Source organism: Chinchilla lanigera, unplaced genomic scaffold (assembly GCF_000276665.1).
Source record: "Chinchilla lanigera isolate Chin_1 unplaced genomic scaffold, ChiLan1.0 scaffold00051, whole genome shotgun sequence".
In the NCBI taxonomy this organism is placed as follows: Eukaryota; Metazoa; Chordata; class Mammalia; order Rodentia; family Chinchillidae; genus Chinchilla; species Chinchilla lanigera.
Window position 1 is genome coordinate 4,120,298 of NW_004955452.1, and position 26,600 is coordinate 4,146,897.

The 26,600-nt window shown below is 50.7% G+C and overlaps 1 protein-coding gene across 2 annotated transcripts in view; it reads left to right on the forward strand.

Moving 5' to 3' along the window:
- The first annotated feature begins 5,494 nt into the window (after positions 1-5,494).
- The window catches only part of Grhl3 (grainyhead-like transcription factor 3), a 33,908-nt gene continuing 12,802 nt past the window's right edge, over positions 5,495-26,600 (forward strand). The window contains exons 1-8 of one of the 2 annotated variants that reach the window (XM_013519744.1): positions 5,495-5,570; positions 19,540-19,726; positions 22,200-22,261; positions 23,558-23,903; positions 24,196-24,269; positions 24,727-24,880; positions 25,049-25,160; positions 26,228-26,322. In XM_013519744.1, the coding sequence (XP_013375198.1) occupies positions 19,661-19,726; positions 22,200-22,261; positions 23,558-23,903; positions 24,196-24,269; positions 24,727-24,880; positions 25,049-25,160; positions 26,228-26,322 (909 nt within the window). In that variant the 5' untranslated portion in view covers positions 5,495-5,570; positions 19,540-19,660. Of the gene's footprint in view, positions 5,571-7,965; positions 8,188-19,539; positions 19,727-22,199; positions 22,262-23,557; positions 23,904-24,195; positions 24,270-24,726; positions 24,881-25,048; positions 25,161-26,227; positions 26,323-26,600 lie in introns of those variants that run through there. The other variant, XM_005394800.2, reaches the window with a different exon arrangement.

Below are 26,600 nucleotides of genomic sequence, written 5' to 3' on the forward strand. Positions count from 1 at the left end.
GGGGCCTCAGGGAGATTCCCTGCCCCGGCTTCCTGGTGAGCAGGAACACACCTCATTCATTTCTCTCCTCAGCGTTTAGTGCAGATGCATGACCGTGGCGAGCCCTCACCAAGTTTACTAAGCAACTGTTCACTGCAGCAATATAGAGAGATGGTTCAACTTCTGAGCCAAACAACCTGTGGTGGTTACTCTAGACCGCGTGGTTACTCTAGACCGCATGACCTGATCAAGTTCCATAGCTGCAGTTTCCCCATTGCAAAACAGATGTGGGCAACTATAAGGACTGAGTGGGACAGGACAGTCCTGCGCACAGACCCGGGCATATAGTTAGGTACTCAAAAAGTGACAGCCAGTAGTATAACTTTAAGGATGTGAATCTAGGGCCTCGCACATGCTAAGCATGCAGTCTATCATGGAGCTCCACCCTAGTCTTTATTATTATATTGTTTAATGATCAAATAAATCTTTGTATTCATTGAATGAAAGAATAAATAAAGAAGGAATGAATATTGATAGCTGAATCTTGAAGTGGAGGAGATTCCAGAGCAACTGGCCGTTGCATAGCCTGTGGCTGGGCAGTACACGCAGCCTGTCCGGAGCCTCAGCTGCAGGGGCAGGAGTGACAAGCAAGGGGTCCTGAGACTGATGGGGACTCGAAGTGGCCGCTTTCCTGAGGGAAGAGCCAGAGGGGCCTGATATTCGTGCAAAACAAAGTCCTGGGAGAGGTTCAAGGACCAAAGGCCACAGTTTCCAAATCCTTCCTTTCCCGTATCTTTTTGCTGGACCACCTGGCCCCAAACTGAGGGCCTTAGAAATCTCGGGAGGCTAGCTGTTGTTCAGAAAAATCCCTCACCTGAATGTTCAGGAAGGCCAGGCACTTTACCTCTACGACCTGGCCTCTACCAACTTTCCAGGGAGGTGCAAGACCCAGAAGACGCCCACACACATATACACGCCCCCACCTTGCACGCCCTTACCCCCTCCAGTGAGACCAGATGGAAATAAACCTCAGTGGCAGCCCTTGAAGGAAAACTCCTAAGAAACAGGGCTGGTTGGGACCCAAGGGTTAATAACTGTGCCCATATAAAGCTGAGCCCAGAACAGATCCCGCCCTGCACCCATCCTGCCCCAGAAAAGCAGCCCTGACCCTGCCACTTGCTCGTTTCGGTCAGCACTGGGGCCCCAGGGCCCCCTCTGTCCATACCAGACCTTGGCTACCTTCCCTCAGTAGTTCTTCCAGGAAACCCTCACCTCAACCCTCTAAGCCCCCAGCTTGATCCCTTCAGAGAGCAGGAAATTCTTTCTCAGTGTTGTTTGACATGATGATGGGGAGGATTAATAGGTTTTTTTCCAGGGTGCACTCTTTTATTTGGAAGTGGGCAGTGTCTAGTTTAATGGCCTTTTAAGGCGCAGACCAGTGATGGGCCCTGTGATAGCAATTGGGCTGCCAGGGCCTGAGGCGCAGGTCCTTGAAGACTGGGCCTCCCGGGCATCCCTGGGGCCAAGCAGGCCTCTCCTTCCAGGACCAGGTTTTCCTCACCCTTGCTGCTTCCGTTCTGGCTGGTTCTTGGCCACAGCAGGAGAATCTCTAAGTAGTACTTGGCTGCTTCCTTCCAAACTCTTGCTTTGCTTCTTTTTAATAACTATAAACTCTCTTGTTCTATGAACAGTAGAAATAATGTTGACAGATAAACAAACAGAATATAAGTCCTACTGGTCCCCATTATCTACACATTACCGCTGGTGGGTGTCCTTCCTGCTCTTTCTCCCCCATATAAGCGGACTTTGAAAATTTCCTATAGGAAGAGTAAGTCAAATACGTAAGTGTAGAAAAACAGAAGCAGCTTGAAGATTCAGCTTAGAGACTTCCTAGAAGTTGTATCATGCCGGGGCCTCACTTTCCTCATTTGTAAAATAATGGTAAGAGCACTTTCTTGGGGAGGTAGCTGTAAGGGTTAAGTAAGGACTCTCAAGCAGTCACTGCAATCACAGCAACAACTGCCAAGCCATCCTCTGAAACTGTGGCCTGCTACGCCTCTGCACTTGGTACCTTCATTTACTTTCCTGAACCCCTGCTGCATTCTAATTTCTCAGGATTATAAGCAATGCTCTGATGCATGTCCTTGTACATAAATCTCAGCACAAAGAGGTTATCTGCTTGGACTAAATTCATATGAGCGACATTGCTAGATCAAAGGACATGCTAAAACTGAAAGCCGAAGTTTGGGCTGGTTCACTCTTTCCAGCAGGGGAGAGGCTAGTTCCCTTTAGTCTTGCCCATACCGGGGTGTCTTCTGTGATCCTCTATCAACTTGATAGAGTGAGAGAAATAAGTGCTTACTTGGGGGAGAGGGAGCACAGAAGCATTCCCCTGCTTTTACCGTGAGATTTCAGGATGACTTTAGACCCTACAATGAGTCTGCATGCTCAGGAAATCTCTAGTAAGGAATATAAGTGGTGTTACTGGCAGAACACTGATAGAAATCTGAAGTATAGAGTGTAAAAGGGCCTGGAGGCTACCCACCCCACGGCCTGACTCTCGCTTTCGGTGTAGACCCAGGACAGTCCTTCAGATCTCCCCTAGGCTCCACAGTGGTGTCTACAATAATGGTGTGTCCAAAAGCTGAGGTTCCAATCCCAAGTCCTTTTTCTCGGAACCGCAGATTACCTGTCAAATAGCATCAACAACACATCCTCGCCCCATCCTCCCAAGGCTGGATGCTGGATCAGAGGAGATAATAAGCACAGACAAACACTTGGAAAAGAGCTCCATCCTTACAAGGGGCCGGGAACTTAGCTGGCTAAGGAGGCTGGAAACAAGCAGTGACTGCGAGGTCCCACCTCTAAATCAGTGCTCACATGTAACACCAGCTGCTTTTGATTGGGTACCTACACTTTGCCACTGGTTTTACATCAAGACCCCATTTAATTTCATCTCAGGGATGAGGGATTGTGGGGAAACTATGCAAGTGAAACCATGGGTCTGGAGTAAAGTCACTGACGTATGCTAATGGAAGGGCAGTAGAGACTCAAACTTTGGAGGTAATCCCTTGTGGGGGGGAGTAGAAGGCAACAGCCAATTTGCTTTGAAAGTTAGTATCTTGTGTAAATTATATTCACCCAGCCATTTTTCATTTGTTCAGCAAATATTTATGGAATATCTATTAGGTTGAGTCCTGGTGGTATGTGAGATTTATTTTTCTCTGTATAGTTTCTGCCCTGGAGGAGCTTATAAATCCTACCTACCTTACACAGGTTATCAACTACCCTATCAACTTTTCTTCTTTCCTTCACTCCATGCTTCTGCTAATCTATTCCATGCCTTGTTCCAAAAAGGACCCAGGAGGCTGAAAGGGCTGTTTCCACAGTGTTGGGGTCAGACAGACCTCAGTTTGATTCTCTGTCACAACACAGACAGCCAGGGGTCCTGAGATGCTACATCACTTCTCTGAGCCCATTTTCACTGTGGTAAAATGGGGACATTTATAGTAATTCTTCATTAGGATTCTTGAGAGAATAACATGAGATACGCAGAAAGCACTAGGATAGGGCCTGGCATATCCAAAGGACAGTCGGTTATCTTGTTTAGTCTTCCTGGCATGAATTTCACCTAGGAGGAAACTGCAGTAAGAAAGAAGCGAGGTTGGGGCTGGGGATTTAGCTCAGCGGCAAAGCGCCTGCCTGGCAAGCGCAAGGTCGTGAGTTCGGTTCCCGGTACCGGAGAAAAACCGAAAGAAGCGAGGTTGTTTGCCCAGTGTCTCATTCAACTCGAGTTTTTACTTTAGTAACACCAATAATATTTCAAGGATCAAACCCACCTGGGGATTGTGTGACCCCGAGAACAAAGCATCTAAAGCAAGCTTCCCAGAGACGAGGGCTTAAAAAATGATAGTAACTGTAACTGTTAGGTCAAGATTGGCTCTAATACCTGAGCTCCCTGTTTAGGCCCTGCAGGTCAGACAGCCTCCAGCCTCCACCCCTGTACCTCCCAAGGAAGCTCTGAGCAAGGACTCTGAACTTTACTCTCTTTAGCTCCACTTCTGCCTCTGAGAGAGTGAGGACACGATGATTAGTCAGTGAGTACTAATTTTGGCTTGACAACACTTAAATTGAGGCTTTATATAGACTTTTTGATTACAGAACAATTGTAAGCTCAATATAGAACATTTTGTGGGGGAGGACAGGGAAAAAATTAAAACCTTACCATTTCTGTACTCACAGCAAAACACTATTGCGTGTGTGTCATTTCAATATTTTTTGAATAGGCCAAAGGAATTTCATTGAGATTGGGGATTATCATATCTCACTACTAGCACAGGCTGGCCTTGAACTCACTGTGTAGCTGGGCTGCCCTGGGACTTGTGATAATCATGCCTCAGCCTCCCCAGTGCTGGGATTACAGACATATTAGCTTAGGCGTGAAGTCTTAAAAGTGTTAAAAAAGGAAGAGCTACTATCAGGCCATTAGGTTGAAGAACGGCACCTTAGCTGTATGGTGCCCAACCTTCACAGACATAAGAGCAACCCTTGGCTGTGTCTACAGCCTTACCACCCTGAACGTGCCCGATCTTGTCTGATCTTGGAAGCTAAGCAGGGTCGGACCTGGTTAGTACTTGGATGGGAAACCCTGGCTCTTACACCTTGCAGTACTTAGTGCTGTGCTCCTAACCTTCACTACCCACCCCTAATGTGCCAAGGACGGTGTCATGCCCTCCTCAAGCAGGTGACTCACGAGTAGTCATACTCTCGGAAAGGAGAGGGAGGGATAAAGGACTGCCACACTCTAAGGGGACAGATCATGTCTGGAAAAAGAGGTAATCTGGAGAAGAAAACCTAGGTGATTTTGAATTGCAAAGCTCTCTGTACAGTGATTCACTAGCTGATTTTGGCGGGACTCCAGCTCTGAGATGAGATTTACTCAGTCACAAAGTGGCCAGAAGTCAGACAGAACTTGAACTCTGGACATTCCCTCAGCCAGGTTCTGTGACCATAAAATCAGAAAGATGTGGGTTCAAATCTCAGGCCTTTCACTTATTAGCTACTGATTTTCAACAAGGCACTGAGCTCAACTCTTAGTTTCTTCATTTTGGAAAATAAAGTTGCCATAGTTTTCATCAGGCTTAAAGGGGGGTGCTTTGTAACAACCAAGTGTTAGATGCCAGGCACTACACAACGTATTTGCCTGCATTATCTCATCTAACACTAATACTAACCCTATGAGGGATGCATACTACTTTATATCCATTTTACAGGTAAGAAAACTGAGGCTGAGTAAGTTCCTTACCTTACATTACGGAGCTAGCAAGTGGTTGGGCTGAGCTCTGTCAGTCTGAGAGCAATATTACCCCCTAATACAAGTAATCCTTAGCACAGTCTTACAAAATACAAACACCGTGTAGCAGCCATCATTATTTATTGTTATTATTGTGAACGTAATTACTATGTTACAGGTGATTGATTGGTTCCTGTTTTTAATCTCCTCCACAGGGAAACCACCAGCTGGTCCTTCCAAGAAGTGAAAAGAGGTGCCAGCCTCGCCTAGCCCTGGGCCACGCTCGTGTCACCCGGAGGTATGAACGAGGTGGCAGCAAGGCTTGGGCAGTGTCTCTTCAAACCCTGGGTCTGAGTTGCAGGAAGGAAGGCCTGAGACAGCTTTGCTCCCTGACTGGGATGTAGGATTCCTGAGGGAGGAGTCTGGTGACCCCACAAACTGGCTCAGTATCCCTGCCTACCTATCCCAGACCACTCATCCTTTCATGCCACCTGGGGAGCCTTCTGGGGCCTTCCTGTGTAAAGATGTAAAAACTGTCTTCCCCATGGCTTGGGCCTCTGCTGAGCCGGGCAGGCGGGCACAGGTGATTTAAAGAGGCAGGACCCAGAAATAGAGGGAGAGAACCCATTTTTAAAAACCCAGCAAGCACAGGCATGCCGCTTGGAATCCCAGCCCCACCCCCAGCCCAGCCAGCATGAGTCACCCCCCAGCCCTTCACATGTGCGTTGCAACACAGCTGACAGAAACCACAGCCGTCCGTGAGGTGGGAAGACAGGCGCACACAGAGAAGTGTGCCATCCTTCGGGCTGTGGCCAGCTTTGCAGTCACTGCTGGCACCAGGAACCTCTGTGAAGTGGCTGGGCACACAAGCTCTGCTCGAAAATTAAATCCCAGCTCTATTTCAACCACTGCCTTGCTCTGCTTGAGTGGTTTTATTGCCTCACTCTGTACCTCGGTTTCCTCATCTATAAAACGGGGATGATAAAAAGCAACTCACAGGGTTGTCATAAGAATTAAATGAGATAATGCATGCAAAAGCTCTGCACAACGTCTGATCTAGCGGGTATATCCAGCACCTACTAGGAGCCTCACACTGAAAGGAGTGGAAAAGATACAACGGCCTTTGCTTCTCTGGGGTTCATATTCCACAGGAGAGGGGACGGACAATTACAGAAATATCAAGAAGTCACACGGCTTTGCAGAGACTGCAAAGTGCTGTGATAGAAAGTCACCCAATGTCTACTTAGGCAAAGGTGATTGCAGCGGGCTGCCCGGAAGTCACGGCTTTCTCAGTGACTGTAATTTACTAACATTTGTTAGGGCCCCTTGCGGGGACCACTACACAGTCTCTAGTGAGAAACCAAACTGGAAGTTTCCAAACTCACTATCCCTTATCCATAGGCCTGACCCCGGACTCCAAAGGTCTCTTTTAAATCCAGACTTTACCCTGAAAACCTCTATCAAGTTGGCAAAGGTAGTTGAAACTCTGCTAGCCCTTCCCTGATGGACAAAGGAATGGGCTGAGATGAGTTTCCCAGGAAGAGACAGCAAAACGAGAAGTTGTTCAGGGAAAGAGGGTAGAGGTAGAGAAAACAGAAAAAAAGATCCCAAGATGTGGGGCTTAGTTTTAATTTCAAATTATTCCTGGTAGACTGTCTTTTAAAAACTCTAGCATTCTCCAGCTTATGGATATTCTGGGTTTACCAACCTTGTTCTGTATAGAAGACAGCTCACAGCAGTTATTCCATAATTACTTTGTCTAACAAGCATCTGATTTCTCCTGAGCTCCCAAAGCAGAAAGAAGCACTCAGAGTTTGGGAAATGACCCGTCAGCTAAAGCTTCGAAGATGTCCAGCTTCAATTTTTCCATCCCTTCTGGGCCAGCCTGAGGTGTGTGGTTTGCCCACATCCCGTTCAGATCTGTATCATACTCAATAAAAGATGGCCTCCCCAGCCTTGGTGCCCTCCCCAGATGGTAGACTCCTCCAGAGTAGTAACTCTATAGGTTTTCAGCCTCTATTTCCCTAGAACCCAAAGTAGGGCCTCGCACACAACAGATACAACAGATACGCAGATTCAACGAGAATCCATCCAGCTGAGGCCCTTGGCTTCAGCTCTGCCCGCTGACAGCCAGACTCCAGGCCGAGGCTTTGGATCTGAGCTCTGACAATCACTTCAGCGCCGGCACACAAGCCACTTCACTTCTCCAGCCTCCCCTTCTTCCCTCATCTGTAATGTGCACGCGCCGAGGAGGAAGAGGAAAGTGACATAAATCACTGTATTGGGTTACTGTGAGAATCAAAGGTGATCACCTGAATAACTAAAATATTATTCATAAATAAAGGGAAAGTCTTACAAAGGAAAAAGTGGGGACTTACACAAAGACCCTCCCCCCAGGGGAAGGGGAAGATCTGTTCTCTCCTTTGAGAGTTCCCAGAGGTAGAGAAAGAGGGGACAGAGGAATTTGGAAGAAGGGATGTCTCCAGCATCCGGGATTCTGACTAGCCGAGTATCTGCCTCTGTATTTTTCCTCTAGTTCTCTTGCTTCTTTCCAGTGTTTTTTTCTCCTCCCTCCTCCCTCATCTCCGCCCCCCGCCCCCTCACCAAGGAAGGAATTGGCCAGCTACACCCAGCCAGCCCCTCCTGGCTCCGCCCAACTGGAGGGCCAAGAGTTAACAGCTGCACCTGTTGAGGTATACCTGCAGTTGCCGGCACCTGTACCCACAGCCAATCAGCACCAGCCCTGCTGGGAACTTACCTGTCAGCAAAATCCTGACACCTAAACCTCAACATAAATCAAACACTTCCCTGGGCAGGGAATGTCTGTGTCAGGCAAGAACTAGAGACGAGTGGTCAGCAGAGCCTCAGTGCAGATCGTCAGAGCCTGGGAGCAGGAAGATGTCGAATGAACTTGAGTGAGTAAACATCAGTGGATGCCTGGCGCTCCCTGAGCACGGAGGGTGGATGGGGTTTCCAGAGGAGGAACAGCAGGGAGGCCGGCGCCAGAATTCACACGGCAATTTGTAAGGGTAAATGAATGGGCTGACGATTCTGCTTTGGCGTGTTGAGGCAAGCCCTGCTCTCAAGCTAGCGCAGAGCGTTTCCCTGGGAAAATAGTTTTTCTCTCCCTCTGCTGAGCAGTTTCGAGCCAGGCAGAGAAACACAGGACTGAAACTGTGCAGGTTTCTGGCAGCACTTTTTGATACTGTGAAGGGGCCTTGGAAATCAGAGACAACCCCAGCCCCTTGGAGGCTTTCTATCTTCCTGCCAAAAGGAACTTCTTTGAGGTGCTTTTAAGAGCTGTCTTAAGCAGAGAATTGGGTTTCTTTAAAGGCACTTGTTTGTTGAATTGGAACAATCCCAAGCAGGAAGGCTGCACCATGGTGGTTTAACATGCGCATTCTCTGTAGGGGGCTTGACTTAGGTTCAAATCCAGATTCTGTCCCTTAAAGGCTGTGGGATCTTGAACCAGTCATTTAACTCATCTGTGTTTCATTTTCCTCATCTGGAAAATGGGTACACGCATGTGTTGTAGGATGCTTGAGTGTCAAGCGTGCGAAAGGCTGTAAAACACTTAGCACAAAGCTAAGGTTTGCAGATGCTTTCAATAAAGTGTGGTTCATTTTGTTCAGAGGCAGTTCTAAGGCTGGGGAAGCTGAGGAGTGGTTTGCGATGAGGTCATCTCTGATGCCTGGAAGGATGCAGGTGCATTCCTGCCCGCACCTGGGATTCAGAATCCTGACCGGCTAATGCTGACCTGCACTATGGAGGCCCTGGGTGAGGTCCAGACCTCAGAGAAGGTGGGCTGCAGAGAAGAGGACAGGATATATGCTGTTGTAGCTTGGGTTCAGGGAGCTGGCAGGTGAAGCCAGGGTTCCTTAACCTGTGATTCTCCTCTTCCTGCCACACTTAGACATGAGTGGGCAGAGGTGAGTAGAATAACCTTTCTTGCAAGCTACTCCTCAGCAGTATTTTAAGAACTTAAAGACCTTCAGGCAGAGCAGTTGGTGGGTCCTGGCTGCGGTCAGGATTCTAGGATTACCAGGTAGCGCTTGGGTTCCTCTAGGTTGGCCAACTGTGTTCACGGTAAAATCCCGGTGGTTAACTGGCATCAGATTTCTTTGGAGTAAATCTCCTGGCTGACAAGTGGACTAGCGTAAGAGCAGGTACCCTGTGCTGACACCTGGACCCAAGTCCCGGCTGTGACACTTATTCTCTGTGTGACACTGGGCAAGTCACTTCCCCTCATGCTCCATTTCTTCACCTATAATGGTGGTCCACAGTGGTATCTGCCTGTGGGCGCTGTTAGGAAATCCAATAACTTTAGAACAGCGATTGCTTTCAAGTCCAGTAAGGAGCAAACTACTAACACTATTGTTACTTCATACAGAAATAAGCAATTGAGCATTGCTGAACCCTTCTAGTTTCTATTTTTCCATACACTGCACACACAAAATTTTTGAGAGGTACCACCATGCCGTGGAGACTGGTTCGTGTTGCTGCTTAGAGGATCCAGGTCCTGAAGCTGGTTACTCGAGTAGAAAGGTTTTCTACTTTTCTCTTCCTCAGTGATTTGGACTTGAAGGCAGATTCTCTGATAGATGAGTCTTCTCCTTTCTCAAAAGAAGCCTGTACCTGCTGAGTAATTTTAAAAAGACCCTGAAGCCACCATTTCAGATTACAATGGCAGACCCTGGGAACTCAGCTGCCCCTGCTTAAGGGAGTAAGGGATAAGGTGCCAAGTACTTGGCTTGCAAGTTCTGAGCTGCTGCTGTGGCCTCCGTCTTGCAGGGCATTCCCTTAAGAAGTGCCAGAGTACTGGTCCAAGCATACATCTCGAGCCCTGATAGAATGACCGGCTCTTTGTCAGCCCTGGCACAGTGCGGAAAGTAGGACTTCCAATTCTGTCACTTGCCCACTGCTGGATCTGGGTGAATTTGTGTGTCCTTCCTGTAAACTGCAAACACCTACCTGGCAGGGGGAACTGTGAGCTTCAATATGGAGACCACCGGGCCCAGGGTAGAGCTCCACAAACGCCATCCTGATTATGAGGCTTTAGGTGGAGGGTGGCACCTCGAAGGCCTGTTGTGAGCAGCATGCAGGCCGGGCAGGGTAGTCAGAACCAGCTTGAGGCGGCTGGTGGGTGGCAAGCGCCCAGGCCTTTCATGTGGTCGGGCCCAGCGCCGGCCTCGGCCAGCCGCCCTGAGTGCCTCCAGCTCATGGTCTCACCATGCCCGGTGGCTGCATCTGCCCGCAAGGGCTCCTGGGGCAGCGGGTCCCGAGTAAAGTCACGCGGTGCTTGCCCTTTGCCCTCTGCGCCTGCGCACTGCCAACTGTGGGACTTCCGGAATGGGTGATGTGCAGTCATGGGCTGGGGAGTCCGCCAGTGACTAGAAGGTGCAAAGGGACTTCCCTGCCCGTACGATTGTTCCAAAGCTTCCGAAGGCCCTCTGTGTGCATGGCACACATGTAGAACCCAGCCCCGACCCTCGAGTCAGCCACAGTTTACAACTGAGGAAAGCAGGGTTCTGCCACATCAAGGGACTTAGCACACAGTAGGTCCATCTGCTGGAGGCAGTGTGTGAGGATCCTCCCCATCGCGTTCCTCAGTGTGCAGACTGGACCATTATCCTTTTTGGTTGGGAATCCCCCCCCCACCCCCAAATCCCTGGAGAGAGGCCGCTGAGGGCAGGAGTTGGGGGTGGGGGGACAGGCAGCCAATGACTAAGGCCCAGCCAGCCGCAGTGTCTATCTGATCTCCAGCAACGCAGGCTCCAGACTGCCTGGAGCACTGAAAGAGTTAACCAGGAACGCCTCCCCGCTGCGGTTTTGTGGTCGAAACCATGATTGCCAGGAGCAAATTTTTGTCGTGCACAAGGTGTGTTATTAAAAGTCGGAGTTACGCTGCTGGTGAATGGAAAGTTAAAAGCCCTCATTAAGCTTGGGCTGTAAAACGGGAGAACTGGGCACACAGCACTAGAGACTACTCTAACCTCGGCCGAGGGTGCTGTGCTTGGAGCTCAGACAGTCTTGGCAGTGAGCGGCAGGACAGAGCAGGTCATCAGAGGTCCTGCACAGAGGGACGGAGAGGAAAGGCAGCAGGGCTTAACATAATATGGATCCTCGGAGCTTCTTGTTGGGCTAAATATTCAGCCCTGACTCCACATCAGATCTTGTGTGAAATGTTGAAAAATTCATTGTCACCTTGATCCCTCCCAACGACCCAGGGAGGGATGGAAGTAAAAGCGCAGTTTCATAGAAGGGAAGGTTGAGGCTTGGCTCGGGCTCACCCGGAATTTCACAGAGCTGGGATCTTAACTGTGGCTTAACCAGGGACCGGAACAGTGGGCCACCACAGTTTGCCACGCTGTGACCCCTGTGCCCAGACCCTGGAAAGACACAAGGACCTGTGCCAAACTGTTCCTAGTTTTCTCAGAGAGGAAGACGATGAAGGAGCGTGCTTCTCTGCTGCCTTTGGAGGGTCCACGTTTTTGTGCGCTTGTGTCTTACAAACCTATGTACTTTAGAAACAGGGCGAGTCATTATTTTAAAGGAGAATTATTGGTTCACCTAGAGCAGTGTTCTCAAAGTGCAGCCCCTGGATCATCACCACCTTGAACATCTTCTGGGAACTTGGACGCAAGTTTTTGGCCCCACCTTAGACCCACTGAATCAGAAACTCTGGGGGTGGGGCCTGAGATTATGTGTTTTAACAAGCCCTCCAGGTGATTCTGATGCACGGTCAAGTTTAAAAACCACTGGCCTAGGAGACCGGGGCAGGGGGTTGGGGGCAGGAGGTTGCCAGGGCCACCGCTGACCTGCTGTGTAGTTGCTGAGTCAGCAGACTGAGAGCTTTGCTGCAGGTCACTTGTGTTTAAAGCCCGGCTCTGCCATCTATGGATTGGCTGACCGGTCCACAGGCTGTTTAACCTAAGTGTCTGTTTCTGCGTGGGTGAAATGGTGAGAAAAACACCCACCTCACAGAACATATGTGAAAAGAAAAGGACATATGGCCTGCTGTATGAAGTAACTTAGTACCTCCCCCCCTACTCCCCAAAACTCAACTTTCCCGCTTATAAAATGCAGGAAGTAACCCTGGCTGGCTCCTTTTCCTTTCCGTTCCCTTTGCCTCCTAAAAGGGTCAGAGCCACTAACCTAGTGAAAATAAATACATTCTCTGGGTGGTTTTGGTGTTATTTCACTGGGCCTTCCCAGGAGGTCAGCAAGAACCAGGAGCTTCTAAGGGCAGAGGTGGTATAGTGGTCACTTCTACGTCCCCAGTGCTCAAGATAGTCTGTTAGAAAGTTACCATTGATGAACATTTGTTGAATGAACCAGTGAGCGAATGAATGACGAGGTATGGCATTCTGGCTCTAGAGATTTCAATTTCTTTAAAACCTCAACTGAACACTACGGAGAACAAAATAGACCATTAGACAAGAAACCAAGAGAAGATGGCATGAACGAAAAGAAATCCCATAGAGGGACGAATTTTTCAAAGGGGCACAAAGTGAGTTTCTGGTATAATTAGAAAATGGCACCTAATTAATTTCATGCAACTAGAAGTGTTTGCTGGAGCCTGACAGCTCTCAACTTGACCACCTGGATTCTGATGAGGAAGCCGGTGACGCTTTGCCCTGTTATCTTGGAATCTCCAAGCATCAGGGCTGTTGCTACTGGCTAGGAGGAGGTGTCCCATTTTCCAGGCAGAAGAAAGTAAAGCTGTGAATTATGGAGTTTGTTGGGGGCTACTGCCCAAAATAGGATTGATATTAATAATAGTTCCTACTATTACGTGCTGGCACTGTGCTGATCACTTTGCAGCATTATCTCATGACATCTTCCAGCAGGAACACTTCATGAAGTTGTTGCAAAGATTAAATAAGACAATGACTAGAAATTGTTTATGTAGTACGTGGCCCTTGGTAATCCCTTAATAAACAGTAGGAATCACAGTAATTCTGCGAGATTAGTACTCTCATCTCCCCATATTGGAAAGGTAAGAAAACTGAAGCACAGAGATGTCCAGTGGCTTTCCTAAAGTCACACAGTTTATAAATAGCTGAGCCGGGACCGGAACCCAGGTCCGGCCATAGGTCTGGGGCACGCTCACCTGTGTAACCACAAGTTTCATACCATCTCATTCAAACCGGAGTCACACAGAACCTTGCACTACGTGCCATCATTTCTCCAGGGAGGCCCCCAAAGCCTACCCCAGCCCATTTGACAAGGTTCATTTCACAAGCTGTGGATCAAAAATACCAGATGGGCCGAAGGCAGATGCGACAACCCTGGGGCGTCCCTGTCATCCCCAGGAAACACCTTGCACGGGGCTGGCTGAAACAATGATTCCTCCATGAGCAGTTGTGGAAGGGCCTCCCTGTGGGTGATTAGTGAGTTTGATTGATCACTGCTGATGAGGCTGGGTGGCTCAGGGCAGGGCTTGGCAAGTCACCGACTGGGTGTATTGGTGCCAACACCCAGATCAGATGGCCCCTGCAGCTCTTCCTCCTCAGGCGGGGACCCAGCTCCCCAGATCTGTCCCCGCCCAGGCACTCCATAGGTGGGGCTGGAAGCTGCCTCTTCGGTGGCACATTTTTTTCTCCCCACGTCTGCAAAATTGAGTAAGAATCCCTACTTTTCCTTCTCTGAATTACTGAGATGCCTGGGACCCAGGGCAGTGGTGGAACTTAGCATTGGATAGGTTGCTAGGAGACCTGAGTCCCCATCCTACCGTGTACTGTGTGTCCTGAGGTAAGTGTACCTCCTCTCCGGGACTATAGTTCCAAAGTCTCGTGTGTACCCTAAATTGGTAGGGTTCTAAGAGAAGGGAGTGATACCAAAAGGCCCCAACTAATGGCTGAAAGAGCAGCTACTTAGCCTCACTGGGAGTATTAAGTAGCTCAACCAGAAAGCGGTGGGCATTGCACATCAAAGGGACTTGTTGGGCTGAAACCCCCACCTCACTGCTCTCAGCCTCCTCCATCTTGGTGCCCAGGACGATGCATGTCGGAGTCAGGAGGCCAAGAGGCTGACTGGACAGGGAGCAGCTGGTACTGTACCCCGTTGTGTGCCACAGGCCCAGAATGAACTGCTGGGGGAGGGAAGCCCCACTGACACACCTTCTAGGTGACAGGAGCCCTCAGCGAGTGTCGGGCAGCACCTAGACCCCTGAGCTCCTTTCTCTTGACCTTAATTCCAGCTGTCTCCCACATGGAGGAGGAGCCGGGCCCAGAGGCAGCTTTGTGAGGCTTCTTGAAGCCGGGCACCAGGGACCTCAGTTCTAGGCCTGATGCCTCAGAGTGCCAGCTAGGTGGCCTTAGGCATAGCAGTGGCCCAATCCATGGTTGTTTTTTCTGCTATCAAATAGGGACAGTCATACCTTCCCTCCCTAACTTTCAGGGGCGTTGTAGGCTCTCAGGTATGACGGATACGTGAGAAGCATGCTGAAAAATATAACGCACTATGCAAATGTGAGGGATTATGGCATCTCAGCCGGTTTCCTCAGTGTGCTGGCTTTCCTTGGGGCAATGTGACGTATGCAAAGCATATGGCTCATATCTGGCCACAGTAGGAAGATAGTCTCTGGGAGCTGTCCCAGGTTTCCTGTCATCTGGACGGTCCACGTTCTCCCCGCCCATCTCCATTCACCTCTTTCTTAACCCTCCCACTCCCTACACGCAGCTGTCGCTCCTCAGGCTTGGGCAGGTGAGAAGTCCTCCAGCTTCTCTTCTTTCATGGCTTTCTTCACCCCTCTGATAGGAGCTGTTTGTTTTTGTAGTTATGTCTGTCCTGCTGCCACTAAAATGTACCCTCCATGACAGCGGGGACAACCTAGGACAGGGGAAGCTAGGACAGGGTCTGGCTGTCCAGTGGTTATTTGATTAAAGGTTTGACAAAATGAAGGACAGACACCATGAACGTGTGTTGTGTCTCTCCTCTCTTTTATGTCCCATTGTGGAAAAGTGACTGGTTGTGGAGTTCCCAGGCCAGATCCCAGGTCACCTAATGTCTCTGTTGTCTGTTTCTGGGTCTGTGAAGTGGGAATAATAACATACCATGCATGTTGGGAGGCTCCGTGAGATAATGAATGTGAGGATCAAGGCAAAGGGTTATTACACTATCTCTTTTGTTTTTGACCCACAACCTGAATCACAGACAGACTTGGAGGGAGGAGAGATAACTTGAGAACCTCAGAGATAGTCTCCTCTTTACTCTCACTCTAGGGTTCAGGGGTGGTGATGGTGATGATGGCTATTATTTACTGAAATTATTCTCTGGCAGGCTTTAGGCTTAAACGAATTTCTTATGTTAATGCACTTAATTCTCCTAACAACCAGAGATTAACTCTACTGTAAAGTAACCACCCGGTGACTCTCTATTACATTACTGTGTTCTAATTTTCCTCATGGCATTTATCACTAACTAAAATTAACTCACTTACCTACTTGTTTATGGTCTGTCTTCCCCAATTAGAGCATACATTCCTTGGGAGCAGAGCTTTATCTGTCTTGTTCTTGGCTGATTTCCCTGTGCCTAGAAGAACCTTTGACTTCAGCAAACCCATTTAACAGATGAGGACACAGGCTTAGAAGGACTAAGGGACTACTCAAGGATAGGTGCTAAACCCATGGGCTGTGACCCTGGTGCTACTTCCTCCCATGGTGCACCAGGCTGTGCTACGTTGTGCCCTGGTAGAGATCTGAAATCGAAAAGGTTGTCCAAGGCCAAATCCTCACCCTCTATGACTCCCCAGTTCCCTTTCATCTTCTCATACCTCAGGAGTTCCATCTCAAACGAGGACACCAACAGATAATTTATGTAGGCCCTAGGGCAGGTAATTTATAGGACAGGAGTCTCCTAGTCTCCCCTTTGTCCTGGTCCAGTCCTCATGAATAACCCCACATCCTCCTTGGAACCCTTTTCTCATTCATCTTGTATCAGCTGCTTTTTCCTCTGTCTCCACCCACTGAGTTCTCAACCCTCCTACCCAGCCCTTAAGAGAGCACAGAAACAAAAGTTCTTGGACTTCAGGAATTGACACACACACCAATGCTAATTTGATTCACGATCAAGACTTTCTGGAAGCTGAATGCATAGTCTCAGAACATGAGGTTGGCTGGTGGTGAACAGGCATGGGGACCAGAACACTGTGACTCCTAAATTCTGGCCAGAAACTTTTCTAGTCACTGTCTTGCCCTCCTACTTAGTGTTTCCTGCCTTGTGTGGGTGGGAAATTCCATTCTGCTTTGCAACAGAGAATTGTTTCAGTGTATTCCAGAGAAGGGAAGTTTCCAGAATAGGAAAGGCCTCTAGAAAAAGACTAGCATAGGATCTGCATCTTGGAGTCCCGCTGGTCCAAATCCAAGCTACCCCTCCATCAGTTACTGACTGAGAGACTCCGAGTACCTTGTTTGATTCTCAGTTTTCCCTTCTATAAAAGAGGCTGATAATTCCCATTTCTAAAGGCAGTTGTACGTGACAGTTGAGATGTCACACAAAAACAGCTGGCATCGTGTCTACCTATAGTAAATGCTTAAGGTATAGCAGCTGCTGTTGACCAAGGAATCAGGCTTTGGTATCCCAACAGGCTGTACCAGAGACCCTTGTAGACCAAGAGGGCCCCAGGTGAACAGAAGACATCGTATGTTCTTTTGTTTGGGTTATGACTTTATTGCTGTTTTCTAAAAAAAAAAATTTTTTTAAGGGTAAAATAACTGATAGTTCCTCAGTGCTGCTAATGGTCATTCCATCTGTCAGCGGCACCTTGGGACCAATGGGCCACGATGTGCCACTGCTCCTGGGTGACCATGGCTCACAACACTTTGCAAGCTCTCAGTGTCTGGCTCCAAGCCTTGAGTGCAGTTGTGGCTTGCACGTATTAAGTAGGCATTATGTGCCAGGCACACGTCTAAGTATTTTTCAATCACTGAGACACTTAAACCTCCTAGTCCTCCCTGGCGGGTACCTTTCTTAGACTTAGTTACAAATGAGTGGTGACCAGTCGGGGTGGGAGGAGAGGTAGGGCCCTTGAGGGGCCTTTCCCATTTGTCCCGGGCCTCCTTAGTTTGGGAGCTCTCTTCAACCTGGGACTGGGCAGGAGGTAGGAACAGCTACTCGGGGCTGTTTAAGAAGTTCTTCTGACCCCAGGCCCAGAAGGAAGGTGGGAGGGGCTCCTCTCACCTTGTGTCTTGAGGCCCCTTGATTTATACCAGTAGAAACTTGGGGTGTGCCTCCCTTCCACACCCCTAAACCAGGAAGCTTTCTGTCACTTCTCTTTTCCATGTGACAGCTCCTCTTGCCTCCCTCTAAGAGCCTAACACCCTATACCTTGGAGCCCAGTGACATGGGAAATACTGCCGTGGGTGATGCCCCTGAAAAAGCTGTGTTATCCCCCATGCCACCCTCCATCTGGCAGGGTCTGGCCAGGGCTGCTGTTTCTACCCTGAGTCAGAGAATGTAGGTCTGAGCCCCTGGGCAACAGGCGGGCACCTCCTGCAACATGTCTCATGAAGTGCTTACACACCGGCTGGTCTGCCATGATGCCCAGAATTCCGCCACGAGGGCATCATGTGGCTTTGGTGCTGGTCAAACCCGAGTTTAAATCCTGTTCGTGTCATCTTCCAATGGGATGATGTCAGGCCTCGCCTCCCCCTCCCCCCACGTCTCAGGTTTCTTCATCTGTGAGCTGAAGCAAATGACCCTGCCCTTGGAGCAGGGCTGACACACAGACAGTGTTCACATGTGGTACGGCTATTGACAGCTGTCATTTTTTCTGAGTCCCCAGCATGGGTAAGTTAGTTAGGCTTGTAGATACAGAAAGTGTGGTTTCTATATCTACCCACGTAGATATGGAAAGTGTGGTTTGGGGATACCAGCAGACCAGGGAGCACCCACTTTATCCCTGGGGCTCTCTCCCCTAAGCCTGGGCAGCCCGTTCCCTGCCCTTCTTCTTCCTCCATACACTCTGCCCCAAAATGAGCAAGCTGGTGACTGAGCACAGGTGCCTTACCAGAGATTCTCGAAGTGTAAGCTTCAGGCCAGCAGCAGCAGCAGCAGCAGCAGCAGGGAAGCTGTTAGAAACACAGACTCTCAGCTACCGACTGAAGGCATCAGGAACTTTAGGCTGGGCCCAGCTCCTGGGCGTTAACAGGGCCACTGACTCTCTCATGCAGCTAAAATCTGACAGCATGGTCCTGTATGGCAGTGTCCTCCTGCAAGTGCCTGGCTCCCCCTCCAAGCCACTCCCTTAGTAGGGCCTGGGATAGCTCCTTTTGAACTGTCCCGACTTTCAGTTCTTCTACTGTAAAATAGAAATTTAATAATAGTGCCTGCCTTCTCAGGGTTGATGTGAGAATTAAGTTTGATGGTAGTTCATGAACAGTGCTTAGCCCACTGCCCAAAACATGGCCAGTGCTCACTAAAGATTGGATATTATTTTTTATCAACATCATTGTTCTATATCTGATCCTCATTTCTGCCCCCTTCTCCTACCGCTTCTGAGTGAAATAATCCACCGTACTGAGTATCTCCAATAAAAATGCCTGCCTCCTCCCAAAAGCCTTTCCTGACCCCTTTCTTTGAGTCCATGGGGCTTCTCTATTGAGCTATAATCATTTGTGTTTGCCCAGGCACCCTGGCACACCGCCTGGGTTCTGCCTACCTCTGTGTGCCCTGCAGCACTCAACTCTGGCTCCTGGCATCTGAGCCACTATTCCGGGACCCTACCGTAAATGTTGGTCGGAAATACCATTTCCCAAGACCAAGCCCTTCCTAAGGGCTTCCTGGCCCTGGCACTCTCTGTCACTGGCCACTGTCTTTCACTGTCTTTCACCGGTTTTCTCCCCGATCACAATGTTCTGCAGTCTCCTGTGCCTTTCATGGTCTTGAGGACAAGTGCTTCCAAGAGGAAATGCTGGGTTATCTGGAAACTACCCTTTCCGGTGCGTCCTTGTCATTTCCTATCCTGGTGCATGAATTCTCCTCAAGTAGGTCTCCACCGTGGAAGCATTTTATGGCTTCCTCTCTGTGACTTGCAACATTAGCAAGGGTGTCGGGGGTACCGAAGCCCAGGCCTGTGCCTTCTACATGGCAGTGTTGATACTGATCTAGCTCGGGGGCTCTTGTCCATTCCTCTGTCCCTTGGTGCTTAATGGTGACAGAAGAGGCAGTTTCCAGTTCCCAAGACTGGCAACTCTGAGTTCTTGGGCATGGGCCTGGGCCTGAGGCCGCCGTGCAAGAACAGCCTAAATCTGACTCTACTTTAGTTTCAGGTCTGTGCGGCTGCTGAAGAACGATCCAGTCAACTTCCAGAAATTCCCCTACGCTAATGAGGATGAGGCCTGGAAGACGTACCTGGAAAACCCCTTAACAGCTGCCACGAAGGCCATGATGAGAGTTAACGGGGACGACGACAGCGTGGCGGCCCTGAGCTTCCTCTACGATTACTACATGGTACCTTGGCCGCTCTGTGCACGTCCCCTTCTGACTGAATGTGTGTCCTGCTTCCAGGCCCAGGCCCGGCAGCCCACTGTGATCCCCCCGCCAGCCCCTCATCTCTGGGCCTTTGCACCGGCTGTCTTCCCTTCCTGACCTTCTCCTTGTCCTGATTCAGCTCACTGTCAGTTTGAGTCTCAGCCTAGATGTCACCTCATTCTTTCTTGCAGGGAGGGGAGGCTTTCTTGGGTTTCCCATTCTATGCTCTTCTGGGCATCCACAGCCACACCAGCACCCTCTCTGTCTCTTGCTTATAAACATACCATATGCACATTCATTTCTCCATTTCCTGCGCAAGACTGAGCTCCTAGAGGGCAAGAATATACCAAGACCATTGCTAGTCCTCAGCGGCCCACATTGTCTACGGCCAGGCCCAACACGTACGGACTGAGTGGGTGAATGCCTGGCTCGGCCCTTGCCCTGGCCAGGTGCCCTGTATCACAGCAACACTCAACTTCCTTCCTTCCTCTGACCCATTTTATGGATTATAACTGCTTCCTAGTCACCTCCACCTTGTTCCTGCCCCAGACCTGGAACATACCTGCTGCTCTTTAACCCGTTCCTTCCTTGAACTCCATTCTGCCCTGTTCCCTCTTCCTCTCATGAGTATCCTGCCCCTACTACCATGCTGTCTTTCACTGTTCTCTGACTATCTAAAGCTATCACAAATACAAAATACACAACACCCCCACCACCTCCAGTGTTGCTGCCAGACATTACTAATAGATTACAGCTTGCATTCTCCTTGAGGGTACCTGAGGCTGCACAGCCTTTGTCAACTCAGAACTCCACACAGCCCTGCCCACTCATCAGAAATGAGACAAAACATCAGATTTACTCGCTGTCCCAGGCCTGAGAGATTGCTCCAGGAGACTTTCCTAGACTTGATGCGGAGGTGTACATATAGAGAATTGTTGACGTAACTGAATTTGAAGATTTAAAATCACTTTATAGATAAGTCCTCAAATTTATTGCCCCAAGACGTATTTTATCCACCTTCCTGCAAGAAGAAAGGCAAGTTCTCTGCCTGAATTTAGAGGCCAAGGGAGGGTGGGGCAGATGGTTCCAGACAGGAGAAGGCCCCTGCAGATCTCTCTGGGTCTGTTTTCATGCTGCGTTGGTGTATTTTCCCTCCCCTGCCTCCCCCATCAGACTGGAGCATCCTGATAGCATCCAGCCCAGGCTAGTGGAAGAAGAATGTGAATGGCCGCCTCAGCACTGGGGCACAGTGGGAGCCACAACTCCATCTGGGTTCGAACCCCAGCTGGGATTCACAGGTTGAAGCTGGACCACAAAATAAAATCCAGCACTGTCTCGGACAAGAGGCTATTCCCAGGGCCAGAATGGTGGGGCTGGGGTCTGAAGGGATGTCTGTATTAGCTTTTGTGTGATATGGCGTCTTGGTGAGATCTGGTCTGGGTTTAGAGCAGCCCTGTAGGCAAGGAGGACTAGGTCTAATGGTGGAGCCAGATTACCAGCTTGGAATCTGAGACCTTGTCCTGCCACAAACTGTCAACGTGGCTTTGGGTGATGCAGCACCAAAGCTGACCACTTACTGGTTCATTGAACTTCTCATACTCTCCCCTGGGTGTGGGTATGAGTACCAGCCTGGGCTTTGGAGCCACCAGACAGGGTTAGAGTCTTGGTACCAGCCTTCTAGGCCTCGGGATGAGTGAGTTAGAATATGCTAAGGTACAACAACGTTGTAAGAATGAGAGGTCGCATTTGTATGGTCATGCTCTCCACATGCTGGGTGCTGTCCTGAGCAACCACAACAACCCTGAGGCTGTATCACTAGTATTTTCCATGCTTTCATAAGAGGATATATACAGAAGGGTGAAGCACCTTGCTCAAAGCCACACAGCCAGTGTGTGGATCTAGGGACTGAATCCAAGAAATGTAGATTCAGAGTCCACGCTCCAAAGCACCAGGGGAGTCTCTCTGGCCCTCGGTCTCTTTTTCTGTGTAATGGAGATGATAGTCCTTGGTCGCGAAGTTTCCATCAGAGAATAGCATTTAGTACAAGGTCTCCTGCACAGGAAGTACTCTATTTGTAAAAAGCAAGTTGTTACTTTTATTAGTACATCTTCATAATTCCCTACTTGACATACGAGGACACTGAGTTTTAGGGAGGTTTAGTTCTTTATCCAAAATCACACAGCACTTTTAAGCAGTAAAGCTAAGCCTTCAGTCAGGCCTACCTGACCCCAGATTCCATGCTCTTTAACTGCTAAGCCTAGGGTACTCCCCCCTCCACCGCTCCCCTCCATGGGGCCCAGACTAAACGGTGGCCCCAGTTCCTGCGGACTAGAAGGATTCCTGGGTTTTCTTTATGTCCCAGTGCCTGGCCAAGGCTCCGGGAGGGGGAGCACCTCCTAACAGTCAGGTCTTAGCCAAGACCACACACGAATCCTTCCTTCCTCCCTCTCAGGGCCCCAAGGAAAAGCGGATACTGTCGTCCAGCACCGGGGGCCGGAATGACCAAGGAAAGAGGTGAGTCTCACTCGGCCCTGGTGCCTCTGTGTACCCCACACACCCCCACTCCCTCCTCACACAAACACACAGGCCAAGCTGCCCATCAGCCACAGAGGCCCTGCCAGGGTCCCGTAGAGCTTGTAGGGACTCAGGGTAGAGGTGTTTTAATTTCTATTAAAACCAGAAGAAAGGAATTAATATAATCCAACCCAGATCGTATGTCTTTATACCAATGCAATTGTACATGATATTTCAAAATACTTCTGGAGGGGCTGATGAAGGTAGAAGAGCAAAGACACACACACACACACACACACACACACACACACACACACACACACACACACACCCCAGATGCCCGCAGGCCCTGTGGCTGGCATTTACTGAAAACAAACTTCAAAGCCATAGTAGTGGAAAAACCCTAGAGGCAGCTCTTCTGTCCCAGCTCCAAAACTCTCCTCCCTGCAGCGTCTTGGGGAGGGACAGCTGGCCTGTCCCTGGTGGAGGGGACACCTGAGTTCCTGGACTTCCTCCCCCAGGCTCCCTGGGCCTCTGCCTGGCATTAGTGCCTCAGGCTACCCGTGTCCCTTTCCTTGTGGAGAACAGGGCAGGTTACACACAGGGCCAGCTGGGCCCCAGAGGGACCTCTCTGCTTTCTCCTTACAACTGCCCAGGCAAGGGGGCGGGGGGCTATGGAGGGTTGTCCCTGCCCGGAAGACCGGAGACCCAGGCCCCTGAGGCAGCAGTGCCACGCCCTCTCGTGTCCCTGAATGTGGCTGTGGCTGCTCGGGTCCCTCCCCAACACTGCGGGAATGCTGGGTTTGGGCACATGGAGTGTTTTCTCAAAATGATTTTACAAGGGATATTCTGAGTGCAAATGCAATGTCTGCTCTTTGCAAAACATTCAGATTCTATAGAAATATGGAAAGAGTAAAACTGTCCATCGCTCTTGTCCTCCTCACAGTTTGGGGTGTACATTAGTGTACCCACAGACCCACAGTGCTCCTGTACACACCCCACGGCTGACGCGGCATGGGCGGTCCGAGTGGGAACATTTTGTCACAGGGATGTTTGACCCTGGCCAAGACATAGAGATGAAGCTGTCAGTCTCTAATGAATAAGACTCGTACTGGGGGAAACACATTTCCCCAGCCCTGAGCCTGGGCAGAGCTTGTCCCCCACACCTTCCTCCTCTGGCCCTGGGACAAAGTGGCCTGGGCGAGGCCTGGCCTCACACGCTCTGGGTGGACCCCACAGCACCCCAGACCAGAGAAGGTCACCATGTCATTGTCGCCGTCACTCTGCCCTCCCCAGGTTTTACCAGGGCATGGAGTACGAGACGGATCTTGTGCCCCTTGAAAGCCCCACGCACCTCATGAAATTCCTGACTGAGAGCGTGTCTGCAACCCCAGAGTACCCCGATGTGCTCAAGAAGAACAACCTGATGAGCCTGGAGGGCACCGTGCCTGCCCCTGGCAAGGCTTCTTCGCTCCCGCCGGGCCCCAGCAAGTTAGAAGCCAGCTCTGTGGACAGCTACCTTTTGCCCACCAGTGACATGTACGATAACGGCTCCCTCAACTCCCTGTTTGAGAACATCCATGGGGTGCAACCCACACAGCGCTGGCAGCCGGATAGCACCTTCAAAGATGACCCCCAGGAGGTGAGGGCCCATTCCCACACCCTCATAGCATCCCCGGGTGTGTGTGTGTGTGTGTGTGTGTGTGTGTGTGTGTGTGGTGTGTGTGTGTGTGCAGGAAGCGAGAAGATTAGTAAGCTCAGCGCTTTGGAATCTATGGGAGAAAGAATTCTAGAGCAGAAGCAGCACTGCCATGTACTGTTGTCCAAGTTGAACACTATACAACCTGCAAAGCTGTATTTATAACCCTGGGCTGTGGCTCTTACAACCTGAAATGGTGATTTATTTATTCTCTTGGGGTTGTGTTTCTCTGCAGTCTCTGCTCTTCCCAGATATCCTGAAAGCATCCCCAGAACCCCCGTGTCCAGAGGACTATCCTAGCATCAAGAGGTAAATTGGCCCTCTGGACCCTTGACTGCCTGGGCAGTGGGTAGGGGCTACGGATAGCGCTTCATGCTGCACCCAGATGGCATAGTCCATGATGAAAAGAGGGGAGGAAAAGCTGATGGAGGGAGAGGGGCTTTCCACATTCTTTTCCTGGGCTGCGTCAGGTAGCTCTGTGCTCAGCGCCCTGTTAGACGGCTGAGCTTCAGCTGCCCTTCCTTGTCCCTGTGACTTTGTCACCTCTCGGGGTTCTGATTCTCACTGGGCCTCATGATAAGCAGGGCGGAGGCTCAGCAGAGCCATTAACTAGACCCTGCACAAATATGGAACCTGAGGTCCAGAGGAGTAAAGCGAGATAGAAGGTCACACAGCGAGCCCCTGCCAGGGTCTTAGGCGTCCTGTCCCCCACACCCTGGGGCACCGCTGCCCAGGGCCGAGACTCACTGTCCTCTCCCCTCTGCAGCGACTTTGAATACACACTGGGCTCTCCCAAAGCCATCCACATCAAGTCAGGCGAGTCGCCCATGGCCTACCTCAACAAGGGCCAGTTCTACCCCGTCACCCTGCGGACCCCAGCGGGGGCCAAAGGCCTCACCCTGTCCTCCAACAAAGTCAAGGTGCGTGGACCCCAGGACGTTTGAGAGGGGGCGAGATGCCTGCTGGTGGGCAGCCAGGGCCTTTGGCAGAGGCTGCTCGGTAACTGCCCGTTACCTGCCGGCTGGGGGAGACTGAGGCAAGGGCTCTGGGGCTCCCCAGTGGAAGTGACACGGCCACTGTGCTTACAGAGCGTGGTGATGGTCGTCTTCGACAACGAGAAGGGCCCGGTGGAGCAGCTGCGGTTCTGGAAGCACTGGCACTCCCGGCAGCCCACTGCCAAGCAGCGGGTCATCGATGTGGGTGAGCGCCGACCCTCCTGTCCCTGCCGCCCCTTCCCTGACCCTGACCTCCAGCCCCAGGTCGCACTGCCAGGCACAGGGGTTTGCATCTGCTGACCGGAAGCAGCAGCCACTCTTCTGCATTGCTTTGGGATAAATGGGCCTGGAGACCTGAGTGCTGGCTTGTTTGTCCCCAGGGGGGTGAGGCTAGTACAGGCCTGGCACAGTCACATCTGCTTTGGGGCTGGGACCCTCCAGCGCCATCAGCAGGGAGGAAGAGGGAAGCCCCTGTGTGTGCCACTCGGGCTCATCTCACCCTGAAACAGACGGGAAGCACAGTGCACCCTCCAGTCTGCAGGTTCTGGCTCCAGACCCCTCCTCCGGGCCGTGTGACCGGTGTCACCTCACCGCCCCAAGTCTCAGTTTATTCTGTTAAATGACATCAGCCCAGCTGCCCAGCCTGCCCATAGTGCTGACTTCTGCCTGGAAGCCATGTATCCTGGAAAACAGGACACAAATGAGGGACCGTTCAGTGACTCGTCCTCAAGGCCAGACAGCAGAGTGGTTAGGGACAGGGGCCCAGGAGCCAGGCACAGCTAAGCACCAGGCCTCACTCTGCCTTTCATTGGCTGTGACCTCAGACAAGTAACCAAGCCTCTCTGAGCTTCATGTTTCTCACAAATAGACTGAATATTCATAGCAGAGTTGTGAGGGCCAAACGAGGGCTTAATAAATGGTAGTGGCGAGTACAACTAGTTTAACCACTGCAGTTACTACCATGGTTATTGCTATTACTACTGTACCGTGATGCTGCTGTACCTGACACATCTCCCACGTCACAATCCCCGTGGAAAGTACAACGTCCTCCCAGAGCAATGGGGCCCTGGCCTTGCTGGCTGAGCTGAGCTTCCTCAGGGGCTTTGGGCAAAGGCTGTTTCTGCAGGCCCTGTCTCCCGGTGCGACTCGGGCCACAGGAGTGCCTTTTCCTCCTGGCCTGCTGCGCTGTTCCTAGGGGGTGCAGCTCCTAACGCCCCCTCCCCGCAGTACCCGGGGCCCTTCCCCCTGACTCTCTGTGCCCCTTGGTTGCAGCTGACTGCAAAGAGAACTTCAACACGGTGCAGCACATCGAGGAGGTGGCCTACAACGCGCTGTCCTTCGTGTGGAACGTCAGTGAGGAGGCCAAGGTCAGCGCCGGCTGCTGGCTGGGATGGGGCGGCTGCCCACAGTGCCTGTCCTCGGGGAAGGGCTCGCCCTTCCTAGCGCTGTGGCATTTGGTCCATGGATGGCACTATCAGAGCAGGCAGAATCCATGGTGGTCAGAAGCACAGGCTCTGAGGCCAGACAGGCTGGATCTGCACCCAGCTCTTCCACTTAACCAAACATGTGACTTGGTCCCTCCGAGCCTCCGTGTTCTCTCAGCTGTAAGAAAAAGGTGCAATGGTAGCACCGGAGTGTGCGCAGT